The sequence below is a fragment of the Gossypium hirsutum genome, chromosome D11 (assembly GCF_007990345.1).
Source record: "Gossypium hirsutum isolate 1008001.06 chromosome D11, Gossypium_hirsutum_v2.1, whole genome shotgun sequence".
Lineage (NCBI taxonomy): Eukaryota > Viridiplantae > Streptophyta > Magnoliopsida > Malvales > Malvaceae > Gossypium > Gossypium hirsutum.
The window spans coordinates 5,285,723-5,299,646 of record NC_053447.1 but is presented as its reverse complement, the minus strand read 5'-3'; the positions used below and the strand labels follow the sequence as shown (position 1 = coordinate 5,299,646).

General features: G+C 33.6%; 3 protein-coding genes across 4 annotated transcripts; 2 read left to right on the top strand and 1 right to left on the bottom strand.

Moving 5' to 3' along the window:
• Positions 1-212: 212 nt before the first annotated feature.
• Positions 213-3,960, top strand: LOC107911688 (uncharacterized). Of its 2 annotated transcripts, XM_016839569.2 has the most exons (4): positions 213-855; positions 1,262-1,338; positions 2,835-3,429; positions 3,623-3,960. In XM_016839569.2, the coding sequence occupies exons 1-4, from the start codon at positions 646-648 to the stop codon at positions 3,644-3,646; spliced, it is 906 nt and encodes a 301-aa protein (XP_016695058.1). In that variant the 5' UTR covers positions 213-645; the 3' UTR covers positions 3,647-3,960. The 2 variants fall into 2 exon arrangements, with proteins under 2 accessions (XP_016695058.1, XP_016695057.1); XM_016839568.2 differs by lacking the exon at positions 3,623-3,960 and having other exon boundaries at positions 2,835-3,615.
• Positions 3,961-5,127: 1,167 nt separating this feature from the next.
• Positions 5,128-7,194, top strand: LOC107911687 (RNA polymerase II transcriptional coactivator KIWI). Its single transcript, XM_016839567.2, has 4 exons — positions 5,128-5,330; positions 5,546-5,651; positions 6,743-6,765; positions 6,849-7,194. The coding sequence occupies exons 1-4, from the start codon at positions 5,193-5,195 to the stop codon at positions 6,906-6,908; spliced, it is 327 nt and encodes a 108-aa protein (XP_016695056.1). The 5' UTR covers positions 5,128-5,192; the 3' UTR covers positions 6,909-7,194.
• A 581-nt stretch (positions 7,195-7,775) lies between these two features.
• On the bottom strand, positions 7,776-10,747 carry LOC107911686 (AUGMIN subunit 1). The gene is made up of 6 exons (XM_016839564.2): positions 10,248-10,747; positions 10,020-10,152; positions 9,781-9,915; positions 9,566-9,689; positions 8,800-8,937; positions 7,776-8,186 (listed from the first exon to the last, which is right to left on the bottom strand). Exons 1-6 carry the CDS (start codon positions 10,513-10,515, stop codon positions 8,079-8,081), a joined length of 906 nt encoding a protein of 301 aa, XP_016695053.2. The 5' UTR covers positions 10,516-10,747; the 3' UTR covers positions 7,776-8,078.
• Positions 10,748-13,924: the final 3,177 nt, after the last annotated feature.

Here is a 13,924-nt window from a genome sequence, read left to right as displayed (position 1 = left end):
TCTAGACAATTTAATCTTCTCCACCATGAATGGAGAAAGTCCTACTGAGAAGATCAAATCTTCGATCAGAGTTGAGGACTTTTTTAGTCTCAGTTTCTAACTAGAGAAATGAATGAACTTCAATATCCGAGATAGATGGTTTGACTGTGTCCGCTGAAGGACTTCGATTAATGATTTATCATAGTTAAAAAAATTAAGGATTAAATTGAAAACTTTTATAGTGAGGACCAAAATGGAAACACAAGGGCGAGTAATTGTCCGTGTAGTTTACCCTTTCTTTTTTTTTCTTAATCCCTTCTACCGATCCATGAACAACTCCTGTTCTCGACGAACCCAAAATTAGGTGGTGTTGTGCCCGGTAACTGTCGCTGCCCCTACCGGTCTTCCAATTTTTTCCTCAGATTTTCTTTTCAACCTCATAAACTTTAAAATTCAATAACCAATGTAGATATTTTTTCCTCTTCCCAATCAGCGAAATGCTTATTGCAATAAAATTCAACAGATTTCTTTGATCACGTGACTTCAACAGCGTAAAACACTCTCCTACACGCGACAGATCACTTTTCATCTTTTTGATTATCGATGGCGTTAAATTCTTGAACTCTAAATCGATAGAAAACGACTACTTTCAAGAGCCGGTCCCCCATGGAAGAAAGTGATAAAAGGATCGGTAATGGTGGGGAAACCTCTTCGAGGGTTTCAGCTGATTCATCCTCTTGGTTGTTTGCTAGCAGGCAAAGGTTCGCCATTGAGCTCAGGCCCGGTGAGACCACGATTGTTTCTTGGAAGAGGCTAGTCAAAGATGCTCAAAACACGTCTCCTCCTTTGACTGCGCCGAAGACCGAAGATTGTATGGTGAGAATTTTTGCTTTTTTTTTCTTTAACTGAAATTAACTTTGCAGGTATGGAATGTGATTAGTAATTCTGGTAACATTGTTTTTCGTTAATTGGGTCTTTCTTATATTGTAATTTATCCGGCACTGCATCAATAATTTTGGGTTTGCTTATGGATAGGCTTGGAACAACATGTTTTAGGTAAACTTATTGTTCTTTGAGATGCAAGTACTTTTATTTCTGTTAATTAACAGCTCATCCAGCAAACTGTAGGTCAAATACTTTGTTATGTTTCAATTTGGCTTCTCTTGTTTGTTGTTTTGCTAGTATTATTCAATCATATCTTGCAGTGGTACTTTTTCATCTATTCTTAAGATATCTGAAATCTTTAATTGATCACTATGTTCATTTGTCTATTGTTATGTAGGATGAATGTTTTCAAGACAGCAAGTCTACAGTTAAACAGAATGGACTACTTGTAAACTCTGAGAAATTGGAATGCATGTGAGTTTTTCCCTCTATTATTCTGCCTCGTATCTTTTCACGTCTTGTCTGCCGGTAATCCAGGAAAACAATAATTTTTCTCTCTTTTTTCCCTAATCTAAATGATATTCGATAAATAACATACCAATAGTGAACAGAATGGATTACTTGTAAACTAAGAGAAATTGGAATTCATTTGATTTTTTCCCTCTTTGAAGTCTTCTTCTTTGTATGCTTTTTATGTCTTGACTGTCGGGAAGATCCTGGCAAACTAACTTTATGGATTTTCTAATCTAATGCATATTTGATAAATGATATACCAATTGTGAAAGCTTCCTTTTATCAATCAATCCAAAAGATTTAAAAAATAATAATTAGTTATTATTGGTTTTCTTAGCCATAATTACGAAGTCATGTCTTTTGGCTCAAATTTTAAGTCATGTAATTTCAAAGACGAAATAACTGTTAATTTTAGTAGCATGCTTAGTCATTGAAAGATACATTTAGTGTCTGTAGTAGTTGCTTTCTTCATTTTCTTTATTTAGCATTTAACGACATTAACAAGAATATACTCCCATAAAGGTTAACTAGGCATACGTTTGTATATAGAATCTTGTGTAGATTGTTTTAAAGAATGAGTTTTTGGTCAAACCTGTCACTCCTAGTAAACTCCATTTCATGAACGGTTTGACGATCTAGACTCATCAAGCTTTCCAAGTATGTATGACGTGGAATTTTTGGACTTGCATATTGGTTCTGTTTTGAGATTGAATTTAAGTCAAATTTTGCATTCTGGTGGCTTGATTTTGAACATGAAATTCCAAACTATCAGTGCTGTTTTTTGCAATATAGGTGCTCTTATGTCGTAATTTAGTTGTCCAGAATTACAAAATATGAGCAAAGGCCATGGTACTGAAAGGAGCCTTGGCATTTCATGGAGCTAGGTAAAAAACCGACAATATAGATCCTGAAGGAAGATTAAATTTACATGCATGCCCATTTGGGACCTAATATGGGGGAGACGTCATATATAACATGTAATGGTTCTAACTGAGTATCTTTGTTAGCAATTACTTCGAAAACGTGAAATGTTACAGGGACATTGCGGAAGAGTCTTGAAAATGGAACTTTCCTTGAACCTTCTTTTGCCAACACCCTGTTCACTATTAGTTACTACAAAAAAGAATTTAATGCTTAAGATGTAACAAAAAGATTTTTTGCATTTGTTATTGTTGTTGTTTCTGTGCCTGCAGCACATGCTTTTCTCTTCTGCACTTAAAACCCTTTTTCCTTTTAGGAGTAACATTATATCTGTATTTGTTCCACTTAAACCAGGAGGTCTTAGAAGCATAAATTTAGTTTTTTTAAATATGAGCTATTATATTGAGCATATAATCACTGATTTATGGAGCATACTTTTTTTTGGTTGCTGATTATGTCTTACTTCTTGTTGAGAAAAATAATTTAAGTTGAACCTCAGTTTTACTCCTTTTTAATGATATACTGTTTTGGCCCAGAAACGAACCTGTATTATCAGTGGCTCAACAATCAAGAAAACGGACTAAAGATATGGCCAAATCTCAAGGAGAGAAAGTTGATGGTCATCTACCAAGTAAACATGTGAAAGTGGAACAGGGGAGGCTAAATTTTGCTGCTACCAACTCTTTGCTTCAAGAAGAATCTTCCGTTCTCTTGCAGAACTTAGCTGATATTAGTCAACATGATCAGAAATTGCATAAAATGTTGAATTCTTCTGTAAGATCTTCGATTAAGAAACCTGCTAACATTGGAACTAAGTCTGAGCACTCGTCACAAACTGGAATCTCAAATGATGATGATGCTTCTATATCTCCACAAAATTCAAAGGATGCTGATAACTATAACAATGTAATCATCCACCCTAGCAATATAGGAAATTATACAAACTCTTTAGCAACACACCAGAATTATCTGGAAAAAAATTATAGTAAACAACTTGAGTCTCCGTTGAGCGAGCTGATGGTTGATGAGAATGAGGAAGGAAATTCCGCCAAAGTAGAACAGAGGGAGAGGAGGGCAGCATTTGGTGAACTGCCAGATCTTAATCTTCCTGTTTATCCAGTTCAACCCGAGGTAAGCAATTGTATCTCCAAATTTCAACAACATACGAGGACTTGATCTCTTTTTTTGTCAGTTGTCACAGTAAGTAGTTGAAGTAATTAAATTTTATATATTGAGGTGGTTAGCATGTGTGTTGTGCCTCTTCTTATATAACCAATTCCTATTCACAGTGAAATTAAATTATTATAATTATCTATATTTGTAGGTCTTGATCTCATTCCATGATTAACTGAGCTACTTCTTCTGATGATGCATACGTATATATACATGTCCTACCATAGTCTGTATTACTGGATGGCTTTGGCATTGTCTTTAGTGCTGATGCAGCTGCTGGAGGTAGTTGTGCATCTTGCTTGATTGACTATACATAATGAGGTGATGGATTGACTTACATTTTCTGTAGTTAAACTTGGCTGTAGAAGATACTTTATCTGCGGTTGACTAAAAGTTTCAAGTATTGGATTAAATCTCTCGAGTATGTAAACTTGTAGTAATTTTGAAGTGGGAGAAAGGTAACAAATGCTCTATATTAAGTTCTTGGCTGATTTGTGGCTCACCATTATGTAAGTGTTATCACTTCAGTTAAGGGGCCAAATGTAGGCAACTAGGCATGTTTGAGCTCTTGCAGCTAAGAGCGTCCCAACGCAGAAGAATATAATGTTTTTAATTAAAATTGTCAAAAATATTAGAACAAGTAGAAGATTTGTAATTTTCGTTTTGCCCGCATAAATAATTTGAAGAACAAATGTCATGAAATGATTTGAATTCAAATGATAATCCGAAATGGTACAAACTTAAAATGATTTGATCAAAAAAAATATTAATAAGCCCGAATGATTAAAATTCAAAATAAATAAAATTCAAAGTGACTTGTAAATTTTTAAAATTTTAATTGATTCGACCCAAATTAATTTGATTTAGCATTAAGTTTATTATCCATATTAGATTTCAATATTATCTTCAGAATTTATATCCAATTTAAATAATATTACCTATTGAATATCAGAATTTAATAATTAAAAGTGTTCCAAAATAAAAATTGCCAGAAGGAACAATGGCTAGAAAAGGAACCATTTTTTAAAAAACCTCCCTTTTTCCCCTTTTTCCCCCACATCTGCTTAATTTCTCTTCCTTTCATGGGAGATTTTCACTTATACTAATGTAAAATTAACATGATTTGACAGTTCATAATTTTTTTTACAATTAATGTTTTAACAATTCTATCATTGTAACAGATTATGCATGTTGAGTATGAAGCATTTTTTTAAACTATTTATTTTATGTGAAAAACTTTCAACCGTAAAATATATACTAATATGGATAATAATTTAAATCAATATGATAGAAATATTGAATTGATTCAAAATTTTACATGTATGACAAATGTAATTTTTTAAATAAATTTAACGGTTGGATTACTAAATTATCAATTGTATATAAAATTAAAATCATGTTAGTTTTACACTGAATTATTAAATTATATTTATTTATGACAATTCTAATTAAATTTAATAAAAAAAATATTCAAATACTAAATTCACATTAACTTCAAATTCAGTTCCTCAATAAAATTTACCCTACCTATTATGTATTTTTAATTAAATTTATTTCATTTTTTAAAATGTAAATCTATGTCATTTAAATAAAAGAGAAAATTTTTTATTAGAAAAAAACGTTTTTAGCAAGTTTAAAAGCAGATTAAAAGCCCGGGGGAAAGGGAAGTTTACTAGAAAAAAAAAGCTCACAAATTGCGAAGACAGAGAGAGTTGGAGGGAATGTCGTTTAGAGGGAAGAGGAAGGATGGAGAGGGTCTCGCTTCCGACGAGAACGACGATCACGCGCCTCCTAATAAAGTCTCGAAGATTTCTTCTGCAGTCGACTCTGACGATTCCGACGATGTCGTCGTCTGCGAGGTTCCTCTCCACTGACGCCCGCTGTTTCTCCATATTCTATTTCACGCCTCAATTTTTTCCCAAAAATATGCCATTCTAGGGCTTTGCGCCTTAGGGTTTCTCTCTCTCTCTCTCTCTCTCTCTCTCTCTCTCTCTCTCTCTCTCTCTCTCTCTCTCTTTATTATATATTGAACAAAGTTTATGAAATGTGGAATTCTTTTTGTTGTGGGCTGCAGATATCCAAGAATAGGAGAGTTTCAGTGAGGAACTGGAATGGCAAGATTTGGGTTGATATTCGTGAATTTTATGTCAAGGATGGTAAACAATTGCCTGGCAAGAAAGGTACTTTTTCTCTTTGTTTTATTTCCAAAGTTTATGATGTCAAGCCTGTGCTATTTTTTTCCTCTTTAAGTTTAAACATGAAGTTTGACTTAATCTCTAATATGTACAACAAAGTTTAACTGAGAAAGAAGGTTTCATATTGCTTTATTCATTTCATACCCGCTTTCCTGCAAACTTGTTTGTTTTTTTCAGTATAGGCCTAGTGAAGGGGAGTGTTAAATGTTGTTGTTAAGTTTGATTTGTTATTACTTTCATTTAGGTTTGGATCTTTTTACCTATTACCAGTGGGTTGAAGTTGGATTAAAAACGCAGTATTCTGTTTGTTATCCGTTGCTTATTGTCTTGTGTTCATTACTTGCATAACTTTTTTTCTTTTTTAAGTTTTAAACATTAAGCATACTAAAGTTCGTACTTTGAAGTTTAATGTTTCATACACTTCCATCTGCAACAAATTTTTGAGCATGAATATTTTGTTTCTTTTATTCAGCAGTGTTATGTTGTCATTTTCTCACTATTAGAAGAAAAGCTATAATAAAATTAAGCAAGGGGCCCCTTAAGTCTTAAGTTAGAGGGGACTTTTTAACCCTTTTTACCTTAAACTGAGCTTGCCTGAAAAGGATCAAAGGTGCGTTACTCAAAGAGGTAAGAGGCAGTACAGTTGATTCGCTCTACTACTTAGCAAAAAGGCATGCCAATGCTGCTTACCCCAAATCACACATGATATTTTCGGTTGAGATTAAACCGTTGTTTTTACTTTTTAGTATTAATTTGATTATTGGGTTTGTTTCCTTACTGTTATTGAATGTCAACAAACACAAACGGAGTTGTCAAAATTGTGAATCTGTTATTTGTGAAAACCTTTAGTTGAAAATGTTATAGATTGCCTAGAGAATATTTGGGTTGGGAAATTACTTGGAAAAGTTTGACCTCTCTCTCTGTCTTCATTCTTATTTGGTGCTACGCTGGTACTCACGATGTCGATGCATAACAGGATTTGGGGATTTTAGCTTCTGAAACTTAAGAGTTTCCATCTTTCTTTTTTCCATTGTCATTGTCAATATTCATGAACTAACATTTTCTTATTCTCCTAGGTATTTCTCTAAGTCTGGACCAGGTATGAATTACAAAGTTACTCTACCTAATATCATGATAGTGATGGGTGGGTACATTTGACTTTCTGATTTTGTTCTGGTGCAGTGGAATGTTCTACGTGATCATGCAGAGGCAATCGATAAGGCACTTGCTGAGAACTCGTAGGAAGTAGACATATGGTATACCAAGGGAATCTAAGGACCTTTTCATATATTTTGGAAAGTTAACTTGCTGGAGGCCTAGGTTTTGTTGTTTATGACAGATCTTAACTTGTTTTTGAAGTTGCTATACTTAGAAGATATTTTATGCGGACCTCCATTTTGTGTAATTAGTTGTGTAGCTTTCAGCTATTAGACTGAATTTCAGCTGTATCTTTCATGTTGGATGATATTAACATGATCTGTGAAATGGAGAAGTAAAAAAGGAACTAGATGGTGAATTTTGCTATTAAGGAGATGGGAATTTGGGAAAAGAAAGAAGTAAATTTCGGTATTTTTGCTACTAAGCCTTTTCTTTTGATGGAAATATGTATCATTGAGAAGGGATTTCTAGTAGAAAGGGTCCTCGATAACGTTTATAAGAACATGAATCAATCTGCCTCAAAGTTAAACCTGATAATCTGTACATGTGTGTTGTATTACGTGTTAGTTATGTAAAGATAAATACAATAAAAATTACTACACCTGTTATGATGTTAAATATATCTGTATCGGATTCAAAATGATCGAATCTAATGTGAAGTAAACTTCTCTTCGAACAAGAGAGACTAGGGAAGTTGCTAATCCAAATTGAATTCATTTGCCATGGTAAGCCTGAAAATACAAATACGACCTCAAAGTCAACCGAGTTTAGTCATCCCTCAAACTGGTTAAAGAAACCATAGCGCGAATTGGTGTTGTTGGTCTGCAAAATAGTTTACGAACAATGCCAAATGGCAGTGCTTCAAAGGGGGTCACTAAGAACAAAGTAAAAAAAACAAAAAGACAGAAAGGGAGCAGAGCAACATCTTAAATAGGAAAAAGACAGTCAACAGGAGCTAACCATATCGAACATATACTTTTACAGCAATTTGCAAAAGTTGATGACAAAGGGGAAAGAGCAGGAGCTTAAGACGATAACATTACAACGTGCATGCATAAGCACACATAGCGTACATACCAACTTCAAATTAATACTATAACACGTTACAACTTGAATCTCATAAATCTGAATAGCTGTCTGCAACATCACACTGTCTTTTGGTTTCGATCACCTGGGCAAACTCACCCTTCCAGAAGTTCACTAATAAAAAATCAGCACGTTGTTCAGAAGAAAGTAAATTCTATTGTAAGCCAATCAATCTGACGTAGCAAGGGCTGATTGCAACACATCTTCCAGGTATTTTTCAGCAGCAGCATACTGCCTTTTCTTGTCCTCAATTGCTAAGGCAGCTAAAGCTTTATCCTGCACGAACAAAAATAAAATAACGGTAATACTGCGCACTTCTTTAGAGCACATTCCCTCATTGCAAGGACAAGGATATGGAAACTAGGGCCCCAAGTCCAAAACATTCTAGACAAAGATGACGACCAAAATTGAACTTTGAACATAGACCATCTGAATTAACAATGTTACCTATATTATGACTTGTCAATAAGGATGCAAGTTTTACATAACAAGCAGTGCCAAGCAGGGTACCACCAAAATGTTAAGACATGTGGAAAAAGTGCGTCTACTTATGTGTTTGATGAGATTAAATGCACATCAAATATAAATTCTGTTCATTTATTTATATCAAAACCATAAACAATCTTGAGAGAGAAATATACAAAAATACTATGTGAAGCTTCACTACAAAGATCCATAGAAACCTCATATATTTACAATTACTATTTTACTCTTGTAGCTTTACATGAAGACATGATGGGCGATGAACAGACAAGAGGATCCATTACCAAAGAGTCTGATATAGGAAATAAAGACCAAGTATAATGGAGAAGAAATTTTGATATGTATATAGAAAACATTAACACCAAAGCACAATAGTGCTCCAATGCCAACCATGATAACATATTACCGGAGGTAGGTCCTGGTAGCTCCTCAAAGTATCTAAGATGGGTTTGGTCTTCTTCTCTAAGTCCTTCCTGTGTTCGGCCATTTCAACCAACACCCCATGATTAATTTCAGGTGTGTAGCCCACACGATTCAGTAATGCCTGTCAAACAAGATTAAGCATAAATGAAACGCAGAAAGAATTCATGCAAGCAACATATAGGAAATAATTAGATAGCCAAAATCTTGATAAATTAACAATGAGTGAGAAAACAAGAATAGCTACATCCTTGTAGCTTTATATGCAGTACTTTATTATTTAAATTCCAATATATGCAAAAGTGCAATATTCACCAAGGAAAATGATTCTTCTACTAAAATGATCTAATGATAAATTGTCCAAGACTATGAACTAGTACCTCAGCTAATGATTTTTCAGCTTTAAAACAGAATCCGTACAATAATTCTATTCCAACTCTGCCTATATATGAAGTTCTAAGTCTCCTGTTCAATCCATTTTATTTATAATTTCGAATAGTAATAAAAAGTCATTTTATACATTGAATGTCCTGTCTATATGGTTGATAAACTTTAACCCTACCACTCAAATCAAACCATGCATATCCAGTTAAATTTCATCCACTTACGGCAAAGGCAGCTCCTCTTTCCACCCATTTTTGTCCCTTTTAACTGATAAATAGCATGTTCATCTCAGAAGAACCAACAGCTTAAATTTCTGTAACTAGTTTTGCATCTTAATGCATCCCTGAAAATAAAAATACAAAGGATACCTTATAGTTGTTATACTGTTGCATGTACTGTCGCTCCTTTGATGCCATAACACCCAAGTTCGTCTTCCAATTTTCCATTTGAGCATCACATGGAGCCACATCATCTTCTAGTTGTGCTAATGTCCTATATGAAAATATCAATTTCTTCTCAATAACCATCAAATAGACTCAAACGAAGGGCTAAATTTAGGGTGGTAAACGTACAAATTCTTTACCTTTTCAAATAGGTTAACCTAGCTATTGCTTTTCGAGTATACTCAAGAAGAGTTTTGGACTCTTTGTGCACTTTAGCCCTCTTCTCATCTACCCCAGTCTTTCTCAAAGAAATATCACCCATTGCTACAAGAAAACTAGATCCATTTTGTTTTTCTTCCTCGTTAGGTTCCAAATATAATACATGGAAATCAACATGAATTACGGAAGTTTTCAAAATTGTAAATTGAAAGCAACCCACCTACTAAGTTCGGTGTCTCGAATATTCAACAAATTAGCAACGTTTGCCAGAACTTGCGCCGATGCAACCACATTTGACGGCAAACTCTCCTGCGCTAATCCTACGTTCTCCAATATCTCTCTAATTCGTGCAGCTATAAGAGATTTCAATTTTAGGAAGAACAAGATGAAATTGTTTGAATTTGAGAATTTCAATTCAATTTAGAAAGAAAAAAAAACAAATTAGGACCTTGAGAACGGTATTCGGCGGCTTTCTGGCGAAAATCGTTGGCAACAATGTTGGCAGCTTGAGTCTTTGCCTGCGAGACGGTAGCCAGATTGTACAAATGAGCAATGCTTCGCGGAGTGTATTCGAAATCAGGGACTTCTTTCCCGGCGGCATCGAACTGAGCCGCCAGCCACGCCTTCACTTCCGCAATTCGAGCGGCATTGGATCCGCCGCCCTTTGTTGCATCCGTTACCACCGGTTCACCCACTCCGGAGATCATTTCATTCATTTTTTAAGTCGTGAGTCGACTCAGTGAGTTGGAAGCGAGTACCACAGATTCTGATTCTGAAGGAGAAGAGGGTTACGCAAACCGTCGCAGGACCAAGCGGAAAAATGTTGATCTCGCCGTCGCCGGGATAACTTTTCAATTTTCAATAGAACTGATCAAATTGTTTGATCGAAAATAACATTTACCCCCCCCTTTAAATTCGAAAAAAAAAACTCGCCCGGGTTTATTTATGGCATTATTTCTAAACTAATTTGAAATGAAAAGATAAAATACTAAACTACCAAAATAGTTACTTTTGCTTTGATTCAGGTTACATTTTAGTCATTTGTGTTTCATTTAATTATCTTAACGGTGTAATGGTAAGCTAACTTGTCAATCATTTCAAATGAAAATTTTAGATTAAATTATATAATTAGTCCCTATATTTTTTCGTTTTGAGCAAATTTTTTTCTTTTATGTTGTTTTAGCTTCCTTTTTTTCTTCTTATTAAGAAGTCTAAACAGAAAGATTAACTTGTTAGTAAGAAGAGGATTATTAAGTTAAATACGAGGGTGAATAGTTTTTTTCTTAAAAAAAAAGAGAAAGGAAAGATGATGATGGGTGTAGTGCCAAAGCAAAATCTTGAGAAGCAAATAGAGAAACAAATGGGATGCATGGCTGGCTTCCTTCAGATCTTTGATCATCATTGACTTCTCTATGGCGAATGCCTTTGCTCCCTTAAGTGTCTGTAACGGCCCGATTTCGACCCTAATTGGATGTAGTGGTTTCGGGACTACAAATTTGAGTCAAAAAATATTTTAATATTATTTCGTGTGTTTATTATGTGTGAATTTGATTGTGTGAAATTTTCGTGTTCTAATTTTATCGTTTGAGTGACCAATTAAAGAAAAATGGCTTAATCGCGTAAAATGAAAAATTGGCTAGCTAATGTGTAAAGTGTTAATTTGCTAATGTCTTTTTAATATGGAGTCCTTAATAAGTAATAAGCCCACTATTAAGTGAGTGAGTGATAATGATCAAGAATGACCTTGTATTATAAAGTATAAATATTTAGAAACAAAGGTTAATAAGGTAAATTAATAATATGTTAATATATGTTAACTAATATCAAATTATAATTCATTAGTCATCATCTTCCCAAGGCCGAAACTAAAGAAAATAAAAGAAAAACTCAAGCAAGGTTCGGCCATTGTAAAAGCTTGATTCAAGATCAAGAATCGAAGAAAACGGAATTGGATCGAGGGAAGTTGAAAGTAATCGAGTAGTCGACTGTGTTCGTTGAAATTCGAGGTAAGTCGATGAGCTTTTAAATTTTGTTAAATTCATTGGTATATAGTAGATAGGTGATAAATAGAATTACTGAATGTATTAGAAGTCTTGGCCAATTGTATTTGTTGAAATAGGTAAGTTATTTGAGTTTGATTCAATTGATAATTAATGTCTGTAAGCCCGTATGAACCCTAGAAATGCATTGGATTTTCTGATAAGTGTTTTCGTGTAAGACCACGTCTAGGATGTTGGCATCGACTTGGGTTTTCGTGTAAGACCACGTCTGGGACGTTGGCATCAACCTGTGTTTTCGTGTAAGATCACGTCTGGGACGTTGGCATCGACTTGTGTTTTCGTGTAAGACCCTGTCCGGGACAGCGACGTCGATCCGTGATTACATGTAAGACCACGTCTAAGACGTTGGCATTGTACGAATCTTACGACTATTCTCGTATTCCATTTAATTTCGACCGGTTCAACGGGCAATGTTAAACGAATACGGTTATATAATTGAAATATATGTGCAGGTATGTATTAGTTAAATAAGTATATGGAAATAAGGTAAGTTATTCATTTGGAATTATATATAGTATGTTTGTACAAGTTTCGAATTATTATGGTTGTATATATATGTATAATTCGGATTTTGGTTGATAACTATATTGTTAAAGGTAAAAGTTTTATATGCATTTATACAAGGACATAATCGGTTATTAAATTATATATATGTGGTTAAAGTGTGATATGTAATATATAATATTTTTGTATAATAAACTATGTGCCTTTAATTCTTACTAGTTAAATATTATTTATGCTTACAACTTACTAAGCTTTAAATAGCTTGCTGTACGTGTTTGTGTTTGTTTATCTTTGATTTATAGATTTTGAAGTCGTTACGAGCTTGGGGATCGTCAGTAAAGCCTATCACACTATCGACTAATTACGGTATCTTATAAGCTGAAATTTATTTTGGGGCTATGGCATGTATAGACTAGATTTGAAGTTTGCTTAATTCGAATGTGTATATACTAAAGCCATGCGAAAATGACTTAATTAGCTTGTTGTGTTCAGTTTTGGATGAATTATGGTTTAAGCATATTTTGGTTATGGTTAAGCAATTTATGGATGGTATTATATATGTGAATGTTATGTGTGACTTGTTTAAATTAGTAGTAAAGTCAATATATTATATGATTTATAAATGGAAGTGTACTTGTAGATGTCAGAGGTAAATTACTTTAGTGTTATTGATAAAGTAAATGAATGTTTGCATGTTCAATTGTGTATTGATTTGGATTTGTGGTTTGGATATGAAATTTCAAATGGTATGTTTAATTCGTGGGGTTGATTTTAAATGATAGTATATGTGTATATGTTTGATAAATTAATGTGATTGCCGATAGTTATAAATTTGATATTTATTTTATAGCATGTAATAATATGGTATGGGTTAAGTGATATATATATATAATCGGAAATGAAATGCTTAGTTTGTATGGTAATGTAATGAAATATAGACTTTGGAAATGGTTTAAATATGAGCATTTGTGCGCATGCATTTAAATAGATAGTTCGATTATATGTATTTAAACAGGTAAATGATATGTCGTATATGCATTGGTATTGGATGATCAATTTGGTTAGTTTGATGTTAGATTTATTTTAGGTATATAATGCAATAGACGAATAGGTATTAGTTTAGCCACTTCAGCTCGATTATTTAGTAAAGAAAATTTCTATGCTTGGGTTTGCATTCGGTTTTAAATAGGACAAATTAGTTTGATCACATGATTTTATTATAAGCCATGTATATTCGGCTATGGTAAGAGTTTGTGATAGGTAATTAAAAATGATGCAAATAGATTCAGATTTGTATTTTGATTATAAGATTTGTAAATGTTTGAATGTACTTGGATTATGGATCAAATGATATTAAATTGTATGTGTGTGAGTTTGTTAATGAATTTGATTAGTTTCTATATAGGTAGCCAAGTGGAAATGACCTAATTTTCTTTATGCTTGCATTCGGTTCGTTTAACCATGATTTATTCATTAATAGTTATGCTTGGTTTTGAAGCTTTTGTTAATTTTGATTAAAATGGTGTTTTAGTTTATGCATATTCGGTCATGGGTTAAATTC